The sequence below is a fragment of the Schistosoma mansoni genome, chromosome 4, assembly GCF_000237925.1.
Source record: "Schistosoma mansoni strain Puerto Rico chromosome 4, complete genome".
Taxonomy (NCBI): Eukaryota; Metazoa; Platyhelminthes; class Trematoda; order Strigeidida; family Schistosomatidae; genus Schistosoma; species Schistosoma mansoni.
Genome location: NC_031498.1, coordinates 15,014,764 through 15,039,402, shown reverse-complemented (window position 1 = coordinate 15,039,402; position 24,639 = coordinate 15,014,764). Strand labels below are relative to the sequence as shown.

At 31.3% G+C, this 24,639-nt stretch overlaps 1 protein-coding gene across 1 annotated transcript in view; it reads right to left on the bottom strand.

Annotated features, from left to right (window-relative positions):
• Positions 1-24,264, bottom strand: part of Smp_153840 (putative neurobeachin) — a gene marked incomplete at both ends in the record, with an annotated part of 66,866 nt that extends 42,602 nt beyond the window's left edge. The window contains 14 exons of the mRNA XM_018796944.1: positions 4,613-4,854; positions 6,322-6,445; positions 7,468-7,549; positions 9,195-9,303; positions 9,540-9,730; positions 11,409-11,551; positions 15,120-15,285; positions 17,033-17,348; positions 17,906-18,105; positions 19,664-19,858; positions 21,886-22,032; positions 23,318-23,437; positions 23,478-23,604; positions 24,131-24,264. Of these exons, the coding sequence (XP_018652034.1) occupies positions 4,613-4,854; positions 6,322-6,445; positions 7,468-7,549; positions 9,195-9,303; positions 9,540-9,730; positions 11,409-11,551; positions 15,120-15,285; positions 17,033-17,348; positions 17,906-18,105; positions 19,664-19,858; positions 21,886-22,032; positions 23,318-23,437; positions 23,478-23,604; positions 24,131-24,264 (2,296 nt within the window). The remainder of the gene's footprint in view (positions 1-4,612; positions 4,855-6,321; positions 6,446-7,467; positions 7,550-9,194; positions 9,304-9,539; positions 9,731-11,408; positions 11,552-15,119; positions 15,286-17,032; positions 17,349-17,905; positions 18,106-19,663; positions 19,859-21,885; positions 22,033-23,317; positions 23,438-23,477; positions 23,605-24,130) is intronic.
• Positions 24,265-24,639: the final 375 nt, after the last annotated feature.

Here is a 24,639-nt window from a genome sequence, read left to right as displayed (position 1 = left end):
TCATACGAAGTATATCAAATTTAAATTCTTCTAATCACATTGATTTAGGATCTCAATGCTTTATATACAGTCAAATCAAGTATTTTAACTAATGATTTGACCTAACATATTAGCACAATGACATTACGGTCTTCTGAAGTTCTGTAGTTAATCTTTACACTTTTGAACGTCCTTTCTCTTTACTGCATAGTAGAATTCATTGCAATAAATATGTGAATTTTTTTCCTTTTATTAAAAGTTAATTACCAATGAGTATTTTACAAATACTAAGATGAATAGGCTCAGACTACCTGGTTAGGATCCAAACATTTATCGTCACTGGTGATTGTAGATATAGGGCGACATGGCTCAGAATCTACAGCAGTGGAACAAATCCATTATTTCTAGTTCTTTCCTTATAACCTAAGTTTCAAAATCATCTTATATTTATGTTGAGATGATCCTGCAAGTTTCTTGCAATAGATGTGACAAGCTCAGGATACATTAAGAAGCATTTTATTCAATCAGCATTTGATTAGAAGTTTTTCTAGAAATATCGCAAAAATAAAAAGTCACATGTAGAGGTTCTGATTGGCTGATTACTACACTGCTACTAAGTTTAGTAGTATTCTAGAATTTTCAGGAAAACCCAAGGACTTCTAAAATACTATAAAAACCCTATATTTTGTGTACATAAATAAACCTTTGGAGTAAAGTGCTTCCCGCATATTTTGTGCCTTTTCTCTCGTGTTCAAGTCGCTGTGTAGTTCTAGTTTGGGGGGTACAAGACTAGCTTAGGATCCGAATATAGCGTTCAATCAACGAGACTTATCAATTTATCTCATGAACTCATTCTTTCCTTTTCAAATTATAACATATCTACCCCATATTTTCGACTATAACCTCCATGGTCATAACTTCTACTATTCCGATATTTTGCTACACTTATGTGATGTAGTAACTTAAATCAAGGCTAATCTGTTGTGGTTTCTACGGTGCGTATGACGAACTGACTAATATAAATATTTTAAATAGTTTAGACTTAAAGGCTATAAAATTAGTTGAACAAGTCGACATTTGTCATTCACAGTTCCAGATTTTAAAGTATATTTCACAAAAATCTGAACAAAGTATATATGACTTTAAAAGATGAAATACTTACACTACAATATTTTCAAGTGAACATAATAAATCATCTAATAACAAATGATGTACATATGACCAGGAAAAGTTGGGTAGTTGGAATTTCATTGACTTATCCTCTTTCTTTAAACTAATCGTATCAGTGATCACTTTATTCTCTGTATTGTGATTGTGATTAGAAGGAGAATTTGGTTGACGATTAGGTGATGTTTTCGATAATGATAAAGGCGGTAATTCAATATTTTCATAAGATAAAATTGAATCAGAAGGAGTTCGGTCAAGTATCTGATCTACAAATAATAAAGATATTAGGTGTTATTATTATTATCATTATCGTTATTGTTATTATTATCTTATTAGTGATATCATAAGATGATGATAAACGATTTTCATAATAAAGTGTTTTGATTGCCATTTAATGACTGAGGATAAAAATATTTTAATAAATGGAAACCGTAAACCATAATATCTGACTACCTTTATCAATAACATGAAAGAAAATGAACATCATCTAAGTCATCAGCACTATAAAGAAAAGATATATAGAATTTGAAATGTGGAGATTTAGCTTATTACCTGAATTACATACTGAACTTGAGCAACTGTTATTGGCATTGTTATCAACGTTTTTGTTATTATCAGCATTACTATTATTATTACTATTATTTCCCATTGATGAACTGTTGGACGGTGGCTGATCATCTTTAATTTGACAAGATCCATATTCTGTAAGATCAACACCGAGAGAATTTTTTAATCCAATAGAACTTTTATTTGAAAATAATACTGAGGTGTCTGTATGTGTTAAGTTGGAATTCTTTTCATCCACTGTACAATTCGGTTTTGCAGTCTAAAAAATTAATAATGATTATTTAAGACTTAATTTCCTTTCAAGGAATGTAAATATATGAGTCCCATTCGATGCATTTAACTATTATTGTTTAAAATATATTTATCAGCACAAAAAACAGACGGAACGAAAAGAACAACAAGAAAGCATGTAAAAGTATTGGTAACAAAAATGGATGAAATATAATTATAAATTTATCTTCGAAAACAATAAAAATTCTCCAGAAAATCACTTAATATTGTTTGAATATACGACAGTTTACAGAGGTTTAGTTAACTATTGACGGAAAAATTTAAGAACGAATTTTTTAGATCCATTGTATGTTACCGAATTACAAGTCAGTAGAAATGAATGACTTTAGTTTGAACTCAGCAACTATAAACGACTTTTTACTTGATAACGAAATTAAATAACTATTTCTAGTCAGAGTAATAAGATCATTGTTGAAATCATCAACAAGGAGTTGAACTCAGGACTTTCAATCTGGCGCACAAACGCTGAATCTCTAGACCACTGAACTCTCACCCAACTATGATGAAACAACCGTCCAGTCCGTCTAGGTTTTAAATAGTATTCTAACTTAGATCGATTCATGATTTCAATGAAATCTAAAGATCACTACAATCTTATATTGAAATTAATCAGACTATTTTATTCCATAATTTAATTGACCTACAAAAGAAAAATAGCTCGATCAGCATTTAGCTGAATTTGTACTTTACAACTGGTGAAATGATGTTAAGAGGCTAGAGATGTCAACTATAATCAAACTATTTACTATTATGATTAATTATTAGTGTGTATGAACTTTTGACAAGGTTTAGGCAAAATTCTTTATGGAAAATGAACAAGGAGTGGTATTTAGACAATATGAGAGATAGTTTATTTAAACAAATCACAAGTTGGAATTTAATAGTTGTAATATTCAATATCTGTATTATGTATTTGTAGAGAAAATGCTATCGGATCGTTTTAAGTTACAAAGCGAATGACATTCATGACAATGAATATAATCGATAGTTTATAAATGAAAAATGAGACATAGGCGTGGTTTTTCATTAAAAATTTCAAAAGGAAGTATACGCCTAAAATATAGTTGGAAATACCACATTTTTCCCTAATGATAATGAAAACTAACAATTTAAGGTTTTTCAATACTAAGATATCACATGCTTTATAAACATAATAAAAGACACAAATAATAATGATTACTTTTTAGTTAGACGGAAAATAGATAAATCGAAATAGTTGAATCAATGAGACACTTTTAGTTTATAAAAAGGACTTGATCACGTAAAAACAAATTTCTAGATGTCCAATTACAGAAAAACAAACTAAAATACTTTTAACTAATCTATAATGGAAAATATCAAGGATAGTGAATCATTTTTTTCGTGAGAATAGTTTATATTTGATGCTGAATGTCTAAAACTAGATTTACAGACTTTATAACAAAAGTGTACCTTCCACAAAACGGTTTCAATTGATGATGGAAACAAGTTAGACAAGAAGTATGGTTAATTTAAATGAGATGATTAGATAAGTGCATTTTATCTGAACTACAATTTGAAGTGATTAACTGAGCGATTCAATTAGCTTTGAATTGTCTCTGTGATACAGGGTTACTATTACTAAAGGTCTTCCACATTTGAGAGGGTTATTTGGTAATATTTGAGTAGCACAATGACAAGGGTCAATATTTAAATGCACTGTTAAGTGTGACTTATTTGTTAATGTCTGTCTATTCGAGACAGAATTTCTTTGATATCTCAACGCATGGATTTCAAAATCAGGTTTCAAACAAAGACAAACACAGCTGCTGACACTACTTGGAGAAAAGTCAAAGAAGATGAAAAATAATGATTATTTTTATTTTCCAATCATACTATTTGTAATAGGTAGATAAGATGGATATTATTTATCAAGAATGATAACAAAATCATCGCCATTTCAAGTAGCAATAAATGAACAACGACTTTGAACAAATGTCTAGTATGTAAGTCAAACTTGGCGCCATCACCATTGTACACAGTCATACATAAGTATCAATTTACATTCAAAAAATCCTTGATGACTATTTCGATTAACATACTCTGAAATTTTAAATTGTTGAAAGCAATCGCTAAGGTTTTTGACAAATATCTTCAAACACTTAGCTTTCAAAAGCATAAGACCTATACTAGAGACCAAACTCTATTTCGATGAATAGTTTGACTAGTGCTAAGAATCAGATAACATGACATCAGATACTATTGAGTGATTATACAATCTACATCGAAAATTTATCAGTTTGAAGTATTTATTGGGTAGAAAACATGTTACTAATACGAGAAAAGAACAACCAGTGACAAGAAATTCGTTGGGAACTATTAGAAATGATCAAATTAAAAAGACATTTCGCCAAATGATTATTTTTATATCAATACTGTAAACAGTTAGGTACGACGGGTAAAGATAGGATAGTTTCGATCACGATATCAAAACAATTCAGCTCCCGCTAGAAAATTTCAAGATAAATTATGGTTGCGGTTTACCTTCCGTAAAATTACAGAAGTGATGAAAAAGAGAAACTATTAAAAACAAAAATTACCGAACCATATATATATATATATATATATAATAAGAGTAAATAAGATATACCACTCACTTCCTGCTTTTCTTTAAGGCAAGCAGATCTTTCTTCATAAATATGTAAGTGAATTAGTGCTAGTGTATCAACAAGTACTTGCCAACTACCATATTCATGACATATTCCATATATTAATAAAATACGTATCAAATGTAAAATTTTCACAAGAAAATTAGCATTTGCTTTATTGTTGGGATATAATGGTACTAAGTGAAGTAACCAGTCTTGCCAAACAGATAATTGTAATATAGTTCTGTAGTGATTATAATCAAAAAGTAAAACAAAAATAGATCCATAAATAATTAATGGATTATTTATGCATTCAATATCGAAAAGACGTAAAGGTTTAATGAGAGGAGCTGACACTATAGTTCCTTGGAATAACTATGGTTATATTAGCGCTTCAATACAATTTGATGAATCGATACAATTTCACTAAATAACACAGTATTTTTATTTATTATTTCTGTGGTTAAGCGATTCGAAGGCCAATAACTCTATTTGAAACGGTATAAAAACTTTAGTGGTGATTAGAATTTCATGACAGGCGTAACTAAATGAAAAACAGGTCCGTAAATTCGTTGATTGATCGGTCTTTAAGGGACAGTATATGCTTCTAAATATACGAGCTTTTATCGAGCAAAGAAAAAATGAAACTATTTTAGGTCACTTGACTATAAGTCATCATAAATTTTAGGTATTTTTCCACGAAACCATAGCTTATTTTTCTATATGATCCAAACGACAATTCAAACGAGAGTATTCTTCACTGCGAAACGATGCACCTGGAGAAACATTGAAAATGAAAAGCTGTTACTTTTTCAAGGTTGAACTTCGCAGGAGCGCAAACCTACGATCTCGTTCATCTTCAAGTATCATGGTGAACGGTAAACCATCCAACCAGCGATTCACGTTTGATTACTTAATCGTTTTCGAAATAAAGCAATCTCCATCTAATGTTATCAATCGACAAATAAGTCAGTTTTCCTTAGGCAGATTCCAAAAATTATTGTTTTTTAACAGAAGTTCAGTAATTATATCCACAAACTATTTATGATTGTAAACACATGAGTATCACTCACTTTAATAGTTTGCAGAAATATGGAAACATTATAAATAAAAATTTCAGTTGTTTTGCACATTTTTAAACCTAAATCATATACAGCAAGACATATTGTAACGGAGTTGAAATTGCTATGTATGATATACTAATGCATTCTATTTTCTTTCTATTGCAGGGCGACCAAACATAAACTCTTTAGAGGAAGAAGAGCAAGCCCTATGTACACTAAACTTACAGGATGACTCATAAGACTACTTTGTAAACTGACTCTTCCCGCTGTACTCTCGCGCACCGCGCTTTTTGATTTTGAAATAAAGAGGCTCGTGATTCCCACTGTGTTCTCTCTTGGTGTGAAGTCCTCGTTTAACATTGTGTGCTGTGCTGTTTTTCAGATCTGTACTGCTGTTCTCTAACTGCTGATTCCACGTGTTACAATATTTTGCAGTTCCACTGGATCAGTTAACGTGACGACTAATGATTGAGTTGTGTATCTACTAAAAAAGCGATAGCTTCCTATCATTCATATATATCTAGGTATTCATGAGAAGTTTCATTCTGTACACTTTTTCTTAAAATGTAAAATCATTACGAATTTTGGAAAGGAGATAGTTTAAATTAGTTGTAAAATAATATCTCAATAGTTCTTATTGAACTTACTTTTTATTATATGGATTCTGTGAACAAAATACAAATAAATGTTGAATGAAAGTATCTTTAATGGATAAAATCTCATTTGTTTGTTCTGACTGAGCAATAAGATGTGCAATAACTTTAAGTACAGCTAGAAAACAAAAATACAGGAATAAAAACAAGTCAATAAATAAGTAAACTATGTATGAGTGAATGGACAATAGTTATTACTTTGTAAAGTGAAGGGAATTATGTATCTTCAGTTTAAAGATGTTTATATCAGAAGGGATTTTGTGGATACTATAGTAATTTTAATACTTGAGATCATGAATTAATTGAAGCTAGACCACCATGGAAAACCTGGAAGCACTGGAAGGCCGTTTCATCCTAATGTGGGATTCTTCAGAAGTGTACATCCACGATCCCGCCTCGCGAGAATAGAACTCAGGACCTATCAGTTTCGTGCGCAAGCGCTTAACCACTAGACCACTGAGCTGGCATCCATGTGTTGAGAAATGGGTTTTTTAAGACGATATCTACATTTACAAGTTAATTATATTTAAGACAGACATTTGCTTACAAGAGTTTAGATGCCAAATAAAATCGATCAATTCTATACACAGAATATCAACAACTCATTGTAAATCACTTATCCATAAGGCTTTCGCTTACTATCTAGGTGGAGATTTACTGGTATTAACTAGATGTACAAATGAAAATAGAACAGAGTTTAAAGCTGATTTAACCACCGATCCGTTTCAAAAGAAACATTAACAAAGAAAAAACATGAATCCCATCAATTTGATATCAAATACGTATTATTCCCGCCAAACAAGTTGGTAGCTATGATGACGTAATCTACCTACGGAGTGAGATTTTGGTCCTTAAGGTACTGAAATAAGTTTCATAATGAAAACCAACACTAGGATACAAATATATGGCATTGGTAAGTCCCAAATAAGAAAGAATATGTATTCTAGATCTCACTGTAAACTACGTTTTAGTATACAAAGTATCTGTGATTATCGATCGCATAAAATTAAACTGATTTATTGTAGCTAAATAAATAGTAATTAGCAAATAGAAGTACATACATATTTATCGTATTAACAATAATTTATTTAATAACAGAATAAACAATAAAGACGAAAAGTAATTTCAGAAAAATCTTACCGGGGTTTTTAATTATTGACACTGTTTTATTAATAATAATAGGATTGATACGAATTTTTGGTGAAATGCATTCAGTCATTACCTACAGTTCAGAAACATTTAGATGAAAAGAAAATCCATCGTATATCAGTGTTAACTTATAGAGAATGACATTAAAATAAACAAAAGTTAATAAACCTATTTTAAAAATCACTTTTTACCGTATCTCTCGAAGGATATGTATGTATACAAAGAAAAATACAAATACTTGTATATTTGAATAAAACGCTATGAGCCATAACTATTGTATGAAGGATAGTGAAAACACATGGACAGTCATAAGTAAATAAAATTGGAATGACCGTCATGATTCTGGTTTAAGGAACGTCGAGTAATTCATACAAATTAAAAACTCCCTACACCGGCTTATTCAGATTTGATTCAGGTAAAGTATTAAATATACCATGCTCATGTGAAATTACGGCGCATCACACATCTCACCAACACTGGGATGCAGGCACATCCAGCTGGCGAGTCCTGCGTAAGACAAAGCGCGGGTCCTGGATTCCAATGCTAGCAACTTACCAAATGTCGTAGAAACCAGTTTAATGGGAAAACATACCTAGTAAACACTTATACAAAACAGGTATAAGAACATAGTACCTCACTCAAACCAAACTCCAACTTTACTCGAATAATGGTAACTTAATAAATCAAGGCATATTTAACATATAAATGAGAAATGTTAATATAAAAATTAAAAGATAATATCGAGATGAATTTCTGGTACATAAAATAAAACACAGATGATTATTAAGTCGTCCTTTATATCCAAGTAATATTGATATTAAAAGCCTAGAACATTTGAATTTCAGAAAGACCTATCTAATAATAATTATAAGTATAATTTTGAATTATTACCCTGAGATTTATTCATTATTGATGCATATACTGCCGTACAATAATTATGAACGACTGTAAGTAGAAGATATTCATTACAGTGTACAAACATTATATGGAAACTTTATCAGCTAGCTTAACCCATCCCTAGAAAAATTAATCTAAAAAATGAAAACTCATGGATTAATGATTGATACTGCAATTTATCAGATTTTTGTAAAGATGATATTGTTTAGGAAGATAAAGAAAAATTTTCGATTGAGCCACTCAGCTCAGAGATCTTTTCGTTAATCTGTAAATTATTAGAATCTTAAAATCAGAATGAGTCTTATCAGTTTGTTGATAATAGCAAAATTGTATCACAATATTTACAAACAATTTATGATACTATGAATTTTTACGTGGTATAAGGACGGAAAAAAAGGATTATTTACGGAGAAGACGGTTAAGAATTCAGATCATTTTCTTTTGCCATGAAGTTTCAACACTATTAAAATGAAATTCAATATTGAATTCTTCGTTTGTATCGTTGAGTTTTAATTCAAAAACGGTTTTTGTTTAACTTTACGTGATTGTAATGTTAAAAGAGAAGATAACAAGTAATTCTTTTAGGATCTATCAAGAGTGTAAATCAGGTCAAATAATTATTTTATAACGAACTAAATATTGCTAGTGGAATTCGATGTATTAGTATTATCCTACAAACAGATTATTAGACAAGAACATTAAATTTCGAACAAAATAGACTTTTCTACATTCAATAAAGAAAACAAAATGTTATACATAAACGAAAATGGATAACATACATCCAAAATTACCTCAAAGAATAAAAGTGAACAAAAACCTACCTCGAATAATGCATTGTACATTAATGAAGTAAACTGAGAAGATGTTGAATTCAAACGTTCTTCCAAAAGAGAATATAAAGCGAAAGATTCTATTGCATTGCCATAAACCCTAAATTAGAAATAAAGTTGAAGGAGATGACGGATATGTCATTATAAAGAGAGAGAAGAAAGAAATGATGTTGAAAAAGGATTACAGGTAAATCTCCTGACAGGAAAATGCTAACAGTCAATATACTAGCTTAAAATTTACGAGAAATATTTAGTTAGAAAGTATTCACTCAAACAGTAATCGTGTAAATATGAGAAAAAGACAGAACAAAAAGTAGAAAATAATTTTTAACTAACGATGTTTTTCCATAAATAAGATATAATCCGAATAATTTGATAGCATATATCCGAACGTGTTCATCTTCAGAGGTGAGTAGTTTGAACACGCAATGAATTCCATTAGTGCGAACAAATACTGGACCACATGTATTGGGAAATTCAACCAAAGTACTGACTAGTAAGTATAGTACATCGTGAATATTTTCTGGCTAAATTAAAATTGTGGATGTGAAGAAACAGTGTATATCAGTTGAAGCTATACGTAAAGGTATTTTTTGACCAAATAAGTGAAAATATTAATATTTAGATTTTAAAATCAAATTTATAAATATAAAGATATCTGAGTCAACTGGAATTGATAGTGAAATTTGTCGACAATTTGATAGTGAAACTTTCGCAAGTTACCTTGGAAATATAATTTAAGAAAGCACCTACAACTTCAGTCACGAAACCTTTCAGTATATCTCTTGAAATCAGTATGACTCATGCGATGTCGATATAAAATAATGGCGATCAAATAAAGTCATCAAATATTCACAGATGTCATAAGTTTAGGGAACTGAATACAATAAAGGGTTGTAAGTTCAACCTAAATGAGACAGGGTGATGGCGTGAAGGTGTACAAGATATTAATCCAGTAGGCAAATGAATCCTCTAGTTTTTCTTATGCAGCGGAAAATCTAATCTGGCATACCTCGAAGACAGTTAAAAAAAAAACTGCCTAGATTTGTGAACTTTTCTTTCACTAATAATGATTCAGAACGAATTGTGGAATAAAGGAATTCTCATCTGTTAATCTAAGAACATTATCTTTTACTTTGGTGGTGCAGCATGTGCAAAATAATTTATTGACAGCTGGCTAGTTGTTATACGCAGCCTAAACTTGAAACTATGACATGCTCATTCCTAACATCCTAATGAAGCACTATCTGTGGAGAAATTTCCATAATGGCATCATAGAAAACATTGAAAAAAGACCTTTTATACAATCCGATCCCGGATGACTAATGAGGGATTTGAATTATTTTGATAAATGGAGTTTCACTCTACTTAGGATCGTCTAAAAAGTTCATTATCACGAAAAATAAACGTCTGATAATGTTCAAAAATTACTAACAATTCTTAAATTACACTAAAGCATTACAGTTTATGTTTTTTGGCTCAGTGCGTCAGCTAACTAAACATGAATTCTCTTTTAATAAACCCTTTGTTCTCACGTTTTAACGATGAACACACATCATATGCACAAGTAAAAGCAAGCAATACAAAATTCCACTGTATGCTCACTCAATAATAATACAATTCAACGTAGATTAATTTGCTAAAGTACGGATAGACTTATCTCCATATTAAATGGTATTATGATAGTTATTTGAAAGAATTTAAATTTAGTTATTTTCCTTATTTCAGTTCAGATTAATAGACATTCTAATGTTACATCAGACATAATTGTACATATATATCTTTTTAATAAAAACAAGTTACTTTCATTTTTACGCGCGTATGTAACCTTCAACAAATTCTGGACTCAAATCTTACTGGTCTAAATGCAAGTGTTCCATCAAAATCTGAGTTGTTTATAGTATCTCAAGTTGATGTAAGCTGAATCATGAACTAAATTAAACAAATAATAATGATGCACATGTTTTATTTTCATTGTGAAGTACCAATCAAAGTAATAAGAGTAGTAATATCAGGCCTGGCCTAAACATGTGGCAAGTGAAAATATAAACGTACAAAGCATTTTTGTTCGATTAAGAATTTTCAGTACTTATTCTAAAGAACAAAAAATGTTGATGATACGCTTATAAATAAACTAGGATACTTCTTTAAAATTAAGTATTGATTAATAGTGATCAATGAAGATGGCTAAAGGATTTATGTTACCTCATGGACAGTAGTTAAGAAGGCTAGAATTAATCGCATCTCATCATCCGTAATCCCACCGCGTGTAAATAAACGTTTCAGATAAATCAATAAGTTTGTACGAAGTTTAATCAATTTTTCAACTGAACCAATTATTTCATGATCTAATAATAATGATAAGAATAATAATACAATGTAGCGTAAAAAATTGACAATGAAGATTGTCAAAAAACAAGTACACAAACGAAACGTAATTACACGTAAAACTATCAAAATCAGTAGGTAAATATTTAAACATACACTATGTATTGAACCATCCAAATGGTGCGATATAAAAGGGTTATGTGTCATGTTCAAGATCAGCCGAAATAGACCTGACACATTAACCATTCAATCGTAACTTTATTGATAAGTATAACCAAATAAGTGATTCTATTTATTGAAAGTATTGATTTCTCTGTCACATATGAAGGCAAATGGATTAAGAACCAATTTATCAAACGATATATGAGAGAATGTATTTACTACTACTGTGTTCATAACACTTTCAAACACCAATGAACACTTCTATTTTAAGACTTGCATCGGTAAAAGTAATTATTAAGTTTTTAAAATAAATCACTTGGTACTATGCATTTTCATATCTTTTGTGTAGTTCACTGAAAATTAAAAGCTGAATTTTGTTAATTGAACGATAAATCTGATTAATTGAATAGGGATCAAAGAAATTTTTAATCGCGATTTACATCAAGTCCTGAAGCCTTTCACCAGTAAGTGGTCTAATTTAAAACATGAACAAAATGCTTCAATTCAGAAGTATATTCACATTTCAACATTATCTAGCAATAGACAACAAGTTTATAGTTGGAGGTTTCCGTATTTCACTGAACGTTATTCTTTTCTCATGGGAGGAAAGGTGAATTCTTGATTTTAACGTTAGTTATTGAAAAATATTTTAATTAAGACATTATTACAGATCATATACTAAAAAACGTGTTCGACAATTCTGTGCACAAATGGACACTAACAAATCCTATATTCGGAGAAATGTCAGCAAGAAAATATAGTCTATTAAAAAAATTTTTTATTAAATAAGATGCGACTGTCATAACTAACAGTTCAAGCGGATAGCATATTTTCCGAATTATAAAATAACACCCATCCAAATATTCTATTTCAAGTAAATTGTAAAAAATTTAACGGTTCATCATGATTACTTGTTTAAGCACAAACACTGAACGTTCACAAGTACTATGATCAAGATGTGAATCAGCATGCTGTAGAGGTTATCTTGAAGAGTAATAATTAAACGATTATATTACTATGTCACTAATGTAAGCAGCTACTATCTGATATAGCCCAAAATTTCATGCAGTATCCGTAATAACATTTATGCATGCAGTAATAGCTATACTTACGCAACCTGCATTCAGCTGGTACAACAAGCTTCAACTGGGAAATATAGTAAAAAATCACGGCTGTAAGTATCTAATCACTACTACGAATTCATATATTTTAGTACGACCAAAACCGATGTTCTTTAATCAAAGTTGAATAGTAGCTAGAAGTGGAATCCAGAACTCGTATTTTCCCCTATTCAAAACTCATCAGCTAGGATGCAACTGCATCGCAGTGTTCATGTGTACTCCGTGACCTAAACATAATCTCCTTCGCTTCAAATAACAAACGGGTTATCTACTTAGCAACTGAGTCCAGATAGGCCTTGAATTGAGTAACGGAGACAAAATTTATTTTACTATGTGTTTTGGTTTCCTTATAGTCGAATTTAACGACTGTGTAACTGATCAGTCGCTTTTGGCTATCTGAATTCAACAGCTAAGCGGACAACACGTTGGATGTTAGATGCGAAAGGCACTGTGTTTATGTCCCGGAGTAAACATCAACAGTAGGATGTAGTTGCATCCGGACGACGAATCCTGAGTTGGACGAAATACAGGTCCTGGATTGCACTTCTCGACACTATCCAACTTAGCTTAAAATTAGTTGTGATTTAATGGAAACTCGGGCGCAGGATGCATACATGTCAATACAGATTGATTAATTAGAGTCCTTAACATTAACAAAGAGAAGGTTCAAACAATCGCAAATGAAATAAGACCCTTTAAACATTTTTAACATGGCATGAATTTAAATTAATGCCTATAACTACGTCATGTAATTGATTAAAAGTTAGACTATACTACTGAAGAGTTAAGTAACGAACTATAAATTTCTGTTCTGATCACAAATTATTTCTAATCACAAAACTACTTAAATAACTGGGGAAACAATCATGTATCAAAACATCTACAGAAAGTAAAATGACTGGAATAATGGCTGCATCAAAAATTATTTATTATGAAGTAAACTAGTAATAAAAATTTCAAAAACGACATTAGTTCTTAAATAATCTCGAAAAAAATCACAGTTAGGACGATTAGCGAGCACTTTTAATACACTTTTATAATACATTTTTAATCCAATCCATGCTATCATGTAGAAAAACAATCCACAACCCGAGGTTTGTGTTGCGTATCTTCTCAAGAGGCTATAAATAAATAGAATGTTTCTGATTATGACCCTTTCCTGTCCCCTATAATTGCCAAGATGCTTTATAAATTGTAACAAATTAAGAGACATATAAGGTAGGAAATTACACAAATGAAACTGAAATAGCCAAACTAAACAAGATAATTTTCTTAAGGAACGCGAGTTCTTCGTTAAGGCATTCCGTACTACATATCCGAAGTATACGATAACATAAAAGATGAATCACGTTTCTCTTTCTGCTTAACGGAAAAAAGATCCATCTTTAGAAAGCGAACATGGAATGGCCAACTAACCAACTTTTATAAACAAGATAATGCTTAATTTAACATAGTAAGTTATGATCTAGTGTAAATACATACGTATGAGAGTTAAAATGCACTGAAAACTGAGTATGATAAGAAAAAGTATTTATTATCATTATTAGTTTACTGTTTCAATTAGTATTTCTGCTGGGGCGATCCTGAAAGTTACTCGCAGTAAACATGACAAGCTCAGGATACATTAAGAAGCATTTTATTCAATCAGCATTTGATTAGAAGTTTTTCTAGAAATATCGCAAAAATAAAAAGTCACATGTAGAGGTTCTGATTGGCTGATTACTACACTGCTACTAAGTTTAGTAGTATTCTAGAATTTTCAGGAAAACCCAAGGACTTCTAAAATACTATAAAAACCCTATATTTTGTGTACATAAATAAACCTTTGGAGTAAAGTGCTTCCCGCATATTTTGTGCCTTTTCTCTCGTGTTCAAGTCGCTGTGTAGTTCTAGTTTGGGGGGTACAAGACTAGCTTAGGATCCGAATATAGCGTTCAATCAGTAAGACGTATCAATTTCATATTTCGTAACAGTTCTGATTTGAATACGTAACCGGAATATGTATATACTAGTTGAGACAAATTTATTCGAAGCGCTATGTGACTATCTAACTTAAACTTTGATGCCGAACACGCAAAACACAAGGATATAGTTTTATGAATTATTAGTCATACACGTTTCTAACAATGTCCAAGGTCATTTTTTGAAATAAACCATTAATTCAACGAAGGAATTTTTTTCACTAAGTTCATTTACAAAACTGAATAATTGCATACACTAATTTAAATATTAGACGGATAAATGTTATTCTAAATTAACAGTAACATTTTAACAAAATTGTTTTGTTATATTTTTTATTACTTACCTGGTGTACATAGTTCATAACCACTTCGTGCACGAGGATTTGTCAATGCCAAATAATATTTTAATGCATATAAACAATGAATTATAGTTCCAATTCGTTCAATATAACCTAAACTAACAGCTTCCATGAAATCAGTAGCTAAAAATTGATACAATTGTTCCTGAACCTAAGAATATAAAATTAAATAGAAAAGAAACATTGGTTGGTTGAAAATTACAGATCACTACCATATTGACAAAATTCACTATTACCATAAAGAGATAATGAATAAATATGATTAAGTACCTTCTTGAGTAAAGATCAAATTTAAATCAATAGCCTTTAGATTACTATTTTCATACTCTATAAGTGCTGAACAATAATTTATTTTAACCAAGATGATCTAAATATAAAAAAGTAAGGATTTTATAATCTCAAATCAACGGAATAATATGGGACTGAAAAAGGACTGAGAAATCTGCAGATGTTTAGAATAGATTTGATTATGTCACTTTTGAATCCATTCAACGACAAACATTTTACAATGTAAATATGTGGTGTGGTCTACTTATATCTGATCACACATATATTGTGGTGTGGGTTACTGATATCCACATAAGTAGTATAGAGTGATGGTCGTGCATTGAATGTATTTCAGTAGATCGATTAGGAGAGAACGGGAACGGCATGCAGTTGATACGAAAATGCATGATAATTATAATCGGAGACTATGGACGGATATTTGCAGAAGAAACAGTCAAATTGAGACAAATGATTGTTATTTTGCAAATTAACTATTCACTGTATGGTTCTCATATTTTAATTAGATATTCTGTAATGCCGTGCTACAATACATTTGATTGTCCCCAGTCGTGTTTTTGTTCACTACACATTTAGTATTTTGATCAATCTATTCTAACAAAATCTAATGATCAACATAAACACTGTCTAAATACTGATCTCGCTTAACTGTATCTTTTCTTAATTAATGACCATCTTAAAATCTCTCTTACCAAAATAAATTAACAACACCAATTACATTCGGATGAAAATGGAATTCAATAATATTTAACTGGATTATAAAACCCAATTACATAATCATGTCCTGAAGTATTTGATTTATACATACTAAACTTCTAAACAAAATAGAATTTATAAATTTTATTTTTTCAGAAAAATTATGGATAAACCTTTCTATCTGCTTATGAGATATTAGTTAATTGACAATTAGTGATTATAATAATTGAGATCATGAATTAATTGAAGCTAGACAACCATGGAAAACCTGGAAGCACTGGACGGCCGTTTCATTCTATTATGGGACGCCTCAGCAGTGCGCATCCACGACCCCGCCTCACGAGATTCGAAACCAGGACCAATCAGTTCCACGCGCGAGCGCTTAACCACTAGACCACCAAGCCGGCATCCAACTGTGTTAATGTCTAACTTCAACCGATCCACTAAATTTAGCGATCTCAACTATTAAAATTACTATAATATCCATAAAACCCCTTCTGATAATAATTGGTAATTAATTTTTCATCTCTCTATACATTCTATCTTTCAAAAAAATATTATTTCGAAAATCTTTTATAACAATTCTCAAAACATGGTCTCCATTCACTTAATGTTTGTTGTAATTAATTTACATTAAATAAATTCCATAAGGATATGTCATCTTATGATTATATATAAGAAAGTTTATGTTAAGTGGATTTTATTAGTTTAATCAAAATCTTAAAAAAAGTGCTACAAAACATGAAAAAAAATAGGGAAAGCTGTTAGCATGACAAATAGAGAGTAAGTTTCAATATACTTGTTACTTTTTCAAGCTGAAATACAAGAATACTACTTTTTCAGTATTCCGCTTTCATATATATATATGTATATATATATATATATTCCAGAAATCTTATAAAAAATCAACAACTTACATCTAGGGTAGCTTTACACCATAGTTCTGAGTTACTTAGGAGATATCCATACATTTGTCTGATGAGTATAATATAAATATTAACATTTGATGTTGAATTACTGTGAATATTTAATTCATCATGAGTTGATTTAATCGTCTTTAGTAAATACAACGTGAAATTCGTAATTTCATCCAGCAAACTCTTCGTTAAATGCTTCATATCTGATTGATTTAACGCATTTGCAATGATAAGTAAACCCTTAGTTGCAACAAATTGACTTCTTAATGTAGATGACATACGAACTAAACCAAAAATAAAGCGAACTAAAATTGTTCTGTGGATCAAGAGAGCAAGAAAAAAAATCATCCAATTTTCAGAGAAGAAACGACATGCATTCAAACAATACTAACCACGGTATTCAGATTTTTAAAAATGATAACTCCCATCAGAACTCTTTCTTCAATATGACAGATAAATTAGATCACAGTAAGGGTACGCAGTAACTTTGGATGCTTAAGATATATTTCAACTGCCTTGGTTGATAACGCCCTTAGCCTCATCAACTGACTTACCATCCCTACTCATTTTTCTCCGCCTAAAACGTCGACATTACTTATTCTGTTTAGCTATTCATGGAAAATGCTTGGAACATATATACGATAGAACATCTGTAACATACGTGTATTATTAGAAAAACGTCGAAAATTTAGCATTTTGAAGAAAGGCTTAGTCCCATATCGCAAGACAGTTCAACAAAAAATTTTCGGAATAATAAGGAGAATAAAACTATCACTCAACAATACCTCAATCCTCCAAAATAAAATGGAAAGAACAATAAAAATCTAAAGAACATCGAAATAAATATCGAAACAGCAACTAAATATTACTTACGGAATTTCAGGTGAAGAAAGTTGAAGATTGACAAAAGATGGATGAAGAGCAAGTATTTCCAGCACATTTAATTTATTTTCAAAAGCAACAGACTTCTCAGAAGGCCAGTCTAAGCGACTGAATAAAGGATACAATAACTGCATACCACCCAGTTTGATGAATGTATCTGACACTGAACTGTTTATTACAGCAGAGACATTCTGAATAATAAAATGGGAAAGGGCAGGATGAAGCGTTAAATGGGACAGATCTTCAGGAAATTACTTGCCTTTTATGAACCAATAATAAATATTTTCACTGTATTGAGGCAACAGACAAGTTGATACGAAGATACTGCACTAGTAATACCAAATAATTTTACTCTAAAAAACATAGTTGCTCCTTAATTTGAGTGGAATTATAAGAAACAAAAATCTCAGGATAAGTTACGTCATCATTAGAGAAATGACTTAATGAACACACATTTCACATTATAATGTATTAGAAGGATCTTTAAGGTTTTTGGTTTAATTAAGAGAAATAGAAATAAAACATGTACTAATCTAAAATTATGATATGACAACGACATTCCTATCAAAATAAAAATTCCCTAAAACGTGGAAGTAGCAGTATGTAATGTAGTTATTCTACACTACGTTGTAGAATAGCTCAATTAGACTCTGAGATACATGGGTGTGTTTGACTTGACGTGAGCAGCTTGGACCGTATTTTGTATTAGTAACATCGTATTAGAGGTCATTAAACGATATTTTTATAACCATCCGAAACGAATGATCAAGTTTTCAAAGAATGGGACATACGCTGAACGACAGCGTTGTAATCATTGATGATTTTTGATAAAAGTAAACTATACTGACGGCCTCGAGTGAACCTGTCAGAATTTAGGTAGCGCCTACTCTTTTTTGCACGAAAATAAAAGCACAGTGTTCAATACCTTGTACGTTGTGAATAATTAGGTGAAAATTGGCAATATTTGTTTTCGAAAATGTTTGAAGTTAATGAAAATGTCCACTGTGCAACCGAACAGCGAATATGATATAGTGCTTAATCTATACCACAAGAAATATCTACTACAAATCCATGTTGTATGTCAAACCTGTTGGTGTGATTCAGTGCATAGTTGACGGCGTTTGTGTATCTGAATAGTATCCTACCACTCCAGATGACATTGAATCTTATCCCTAAGTTTTTTATGCTTGTAAACAAAAGAAGGAAAAAGCATTATTGAATTAAAGCTGATTTCGTTTCGTGAGTACCCTTAAGACTAATTTGTAGTCCTAGCACAAGTATCGTTTAATTTTTGTTACCTAAACTTAACCTTTTGCACGATAGCTGATGCCACTTGGTGACGAAAACCCTACAGGGTGGTGACATTAAATCTCAACACTAGCCCAACTTCTAGTGTGTAAATTAACCACTAATTTATCATAGAAGAGATTATTTATCATATTAAAATCACTATTCCACTGTAATTTTATAGCTTTTCAACATTCATTGTTTTATCACTAGAAAGTATTTTCTGATCGTCAGTAAAGTGCACTTTTACTTGAAGGTTTCGTTCACGTTATATCTTACCAGTTCCCACAATCGACTGTTAAAAGCGACGACAAAAACGTGGTATTACTTGTGGTTTAAAAACAATATAAATACAGGGTACAATACAAAACATTTCACGACAGAAAGTGGATGTAATATCAATAGACAAAACATAGATGGTAGATAATTTTATCACGATATAAATTTCAAACAGATCCTTACCCCACTCATCAAAGCATGCAAAGATGTTTGATTTGACTGATGGAAGTTCACAGTCTGATTAAGGCATAACCGACCATCGCAAGAAAGAGGATTGTATGCAAATACGAGTGAGTTATACAGCTTGTTAAGGTCACTAATTATTTCAGTTTGATTAGAAGACTCACTACAGATATCAGCTTCAAAACGGAACTGACCCTAGGGAGCAAGTTTATAACATTAAAATACACCAAAATAAAACATAGTAAAAAGAATGATACTACAGACAACACAATATGGAAAATACCAGTGATAAAGCTTCGACTATGAAATCACTTTCGTTTAGTCTTGCAATTATTTAGATATCCACAATGACGATCAAAGGTTATCTAATTCAACAGTAGCATTTATATAATAGTGTTCTGTAAAAGCCATAGATAGGTAGAAAAAATCCTGAGAATATTGAGCAAAAGTTTATTCTTTCAGGTTACCGTACCTCTAAACGGGAAGATCAAACATCTGAGACTGACTAAAGCACATAAAGTTTATGATGAACGAAATAAACTAAGCAGGGAAAATCAATTAAAAATAGCAGGACAACTGAGATTCGGATAAATAGTAAACATATTTCCGACAATGTAAATAAATTCGGACTATGTTGCATAGCCTGTAAACAATGATGACAATATTAATGACGTCTTTACATTTCTAAAAAAAATTAAGACATATGGTAAGTGAATTTTTGATTTGATGTTCTGTTTTGGCGCTACTATCATTAGCTTTTCTTTGACCTAATCACATTCTATTCAACATCACAATGTATAAGTTAGTATGAGAAATACATGAACTAGACAGATGAGTCAACGTATGAGAACAATTACACTAACGTATTTATCATCCTTTTTAAGATTTATATGAGGTATTAGAATAGCTTTTTTGCTTACTTTACCACAAACTAGCAATATTTTAAATACGTTTGCGCATAAACATGCTTAACTGTCATCCACCAAATGTCATAACTTTTGGCTCACAGTACACTTTCCATTTAATAAGTAGTCAAACACCTTATAGATGATATAGATAGACTATGTTGAAATGTGCGAAACAAACCTTCATTAATTTTTTAAGATTTCAAAGTCTCTCGACCACTTACTTTCCCTAAGCGACTTATAATTTACATTCAAACCATTCATTTTAATATATATTTTGAAAAATAAATATTCTTTGGACTGGTGTAGAAATCACTAATCGATACTTTGACTGAGTTAGCATATCCAAAAAAATCGCTAATTATTTTAAACATTGACAGGATTTTCCATCTATTTATGTTTCTTTTGACAGCGAATGAAAGAATTTAGTTTGTGAAAGTCAGAAATTACGTGTATCAGTAGTCTTGAATTAATCAAGCAAGAGTTGTACTAACTTAGCCCATAAACCTAACGTCTTAGATGATAGCAAAAGCAAGAGGACGTTGTGTGTAACGCACAGTATTTTTCTGATAGATCGAGACAAGGAAATAAGTCTATTTTCAAAATGTCTTCACAACCCTCCGAGAGTATGATCAACTTGTACAACTACAGTTGTGAATGTCAAAATCGAAATATAAATATTATATCCTGTCAGCCGAATTGTAATACGGTATTCTAGTTTCAAATATCAGATTAAGGATCAACGTACTATAACAGTGGTTAATTTAATACCGAAAAAGCCAAACAGTTAAACAAATTATTTGGATGAATTCAGCTCGTTCGTCGAATGAATATTTAGGTATTCGATCAAGTATGTAGGAGCTTGTGATATCATAACAGAAGTGGAAGTGTGAGAGTTCAGTCCCATAACCAAAGCCACTGAACCATTCATACTGAATTCCCGAAACAAATAAAACCTTTTTATTAAGCCACTCTAATATCAGTTATCATTCAGCTGGATGATCAAAAAATATCAGAATTACTTGGAAGTTACGGTTTACACGAAATAGTCCGTTATTACGAACAGTACTTTGAGGAACATGAATTTATACCCAACTTGATTGCACGGAAAGGTTAGGTCATAAAACTATGATGAAAATATCCTAAAAGCATTTGAAACTGTTCAGTAAAATTGGGTCCACATTACTGGATTTTCTAATACAAAACTTAAGGCATTCTTTAATATGTGATTAACGGACTGCCTTCCAAGAAAATCAAAAGGCAAAAAAATAGTAAATTCAGAACAGCACATCCTGGAACATTTTAGGGTAAACGCACTTGATATTTTGGGCCCAAGGAGTAAATATAACTGATTTGTTCCGGTGTAAGAGCCTCCGCAAACCCCATAATGTTAGACATATGGCCATAAAAACCGTCTCCATTTGTAGTGTCATTTGATTGACCAATTAAGCATGTCCTAAAAACCTGTGGTAAAATACGTTAATAAAACCAAACACTTGTGATAATTGTACGAATACACATAAGTTTGCAAGTAAAACACAATCTGATAACTCTTCAGAAATGAAATGAAAAATGAAACCGATAGTATCAAGTATCAAGAGCGCAAAGATATATACATGTGTATGAATCAATATTTCAAACCAACACTTCTGAAAAATAAAACTTGGAAATTAATAAACTTGTTAGTTCAAAGTGAATTTTCTATTGATTAGTATTATTACAAAAACAAAATGTGTCTTGGACTACAGATATTTACTTAGTGGTAAATTCAGCTGCAGGAAAAAGTACAAACTAGTGTCCTTACCGACCATTTAGCAAAACTGACTTATGTGTTTCTACTTCCCTATTCCTCACGCAATGCGAAAACACTTTTTATTGAGGTGTGTAGAAAGCAAACTAGGTTAGAAGGAGTACTGACGACCCAAAAGCATGACCGATGATCTTCAACAGACAACTTCTTGAAATCTATCAAACATACCCTTTGGTGAATAGTTTCTGATGTATTAGCCTTACAGATTCCAATTCTTACCAATAACACAAGTCCGGGAAACAAGATGAAGAGTTTCAGTTTTATGTTCTTCCATTTTTAGACTTTCTACTGTTGTTGAAAGACAGGATCAATAGTAAACAATTTAATGGCATCAAATCTCACTACAGATAAAATGATTTATGCACGAAATTAATATTTACTGTTTTTTGTCATATCGAAGTCGAACTAACTAGTTTAAGACGATAGAACTTGAAGTGCTTCACCCAGTGTAGCTCGACTGAGCTGTTTCCCCTGTACAAGTAAAGGAATCTACTGACAATAAATGATTAGATTTTAACCATCTGTTAGAAGATAAACCAATATTTTGAACAACTGAAGTACGAGGTTTGAAATCGAAAAAATAACAATCCACTTTCTGAATAGTGAAGAAACATTGATAGAATATAGAAATATTTTACGAGGTGAATAAAACGTTATGATTGATTTCATTTGATAACTTTAAAATCTATTGAAAATCTTATAGGAGCATTAAAGGTAAAAAGCAAATCATAATTAGGAGACATTCTCCAGTTAACTGAATATCTTTTTAAAATCCCACTAATGAAGTGTGTCAACAAAAAGCCACATTAAAGAAAACAGGATGGAAATTCATCCATATAGTAATTTATCACATCAAGTAAAGACATTCTGGGTACCAGCGAATGGATAACGATTAGTTATACAGTACAAAATACTTAAACAAAAAGGAATCTGCCATACCTCGCAGGTATTTAAATGCCATGTTACGTCCACATTTGACACCAACGTACCGTTAACGTAACAGAGAATACTACTTCCACCCCATCGCAAAAACGAGTGAACAATTGTAAGCATGAACCACTAAAATGAGAGTACTGATCACTAAAATAAATTGACAAACCTCATGAAGACGGAAAGAGAAATTGATAGGGAACTCATCAACATTCCCTTTGCTACGGCTCACAGATAAAAACAGAACTTCGTTAACAAAATAAGCTGAGAATCCTAGCCGATCATAAGTTTGGAAACTTGAAATGAATGGTTATATGACAAACAAAAAATTAATCTACCAATATAAATGCATTTTATTGTTATTTGTGAAACGTTTTCTGTATATCCAGCAGTGAAATGTCCAACCAGTTTGGCTTGGCCACTTATCGGTGGGTGGTAACGAAACATTCTGAAACGAAAGTTAGAATAAACATAACATACGGAATACGCATCATCTGGAAAACTAAAATAGGAACTTGGTGTTGAAGCAAAAGGAATCGTATGCAAGAATGAAAAAAAACCGGCTGAAAAAGAGGGCTAATGATTTTAGAGAATTCCACATTAGTGAAAGGTACCCAAATGTCTGAAGACTGGTAAATACGATACAACAATGAAGCCACAACATTTGCAGATATATGTGAAGAGAGTAATTCCTGAAGCACTTTGCTCAAGGACACAGAATTTAAACATTCTGCATTCTCGCACAGCAGCACAAAGTCACCCACTTTGAGAAAAAAGTTGACGACATCGTTGGTCACAGATAGCTCCTAAAACATTACTTACAAAATGAGACATACATGATTTGACAAGGACGTAGAAAGTTCGACCTCTTTAGTTTCACATTTGAAATCTAACTTCCCCAAATGCACACGGAAAGCCTTAAGAATTTGTGCAACTGTGACAACGCTATCATCCATTTTCTATTAAAAACCTATAGCTTTACATATATTATGATTGCAATAACCGTACACCTCCCTCAATATATATCTTCAAAACAATAAGTATCAACAAACGGCTATTTTGAAATTAAGCACATTTATTCACTTAACACATTTTTATTATTCATTTTCGAAACGTTAGAATCGCATAATTATTCGTGGCCGAACGTAACGCAAAAATCGAAAAGTAATATACTAACTGATAGCTTATTTGGTGCATTTTAAAAAGCACTATCTACTACACAAATCATCAGCTCTTCAATGGTAAATGACATATCTTCCGGCTATTTTATAAACTGAATAATACACTAACTATTTTTTAAACTCCGATCTAATGTCTCAATTTTTATTGAA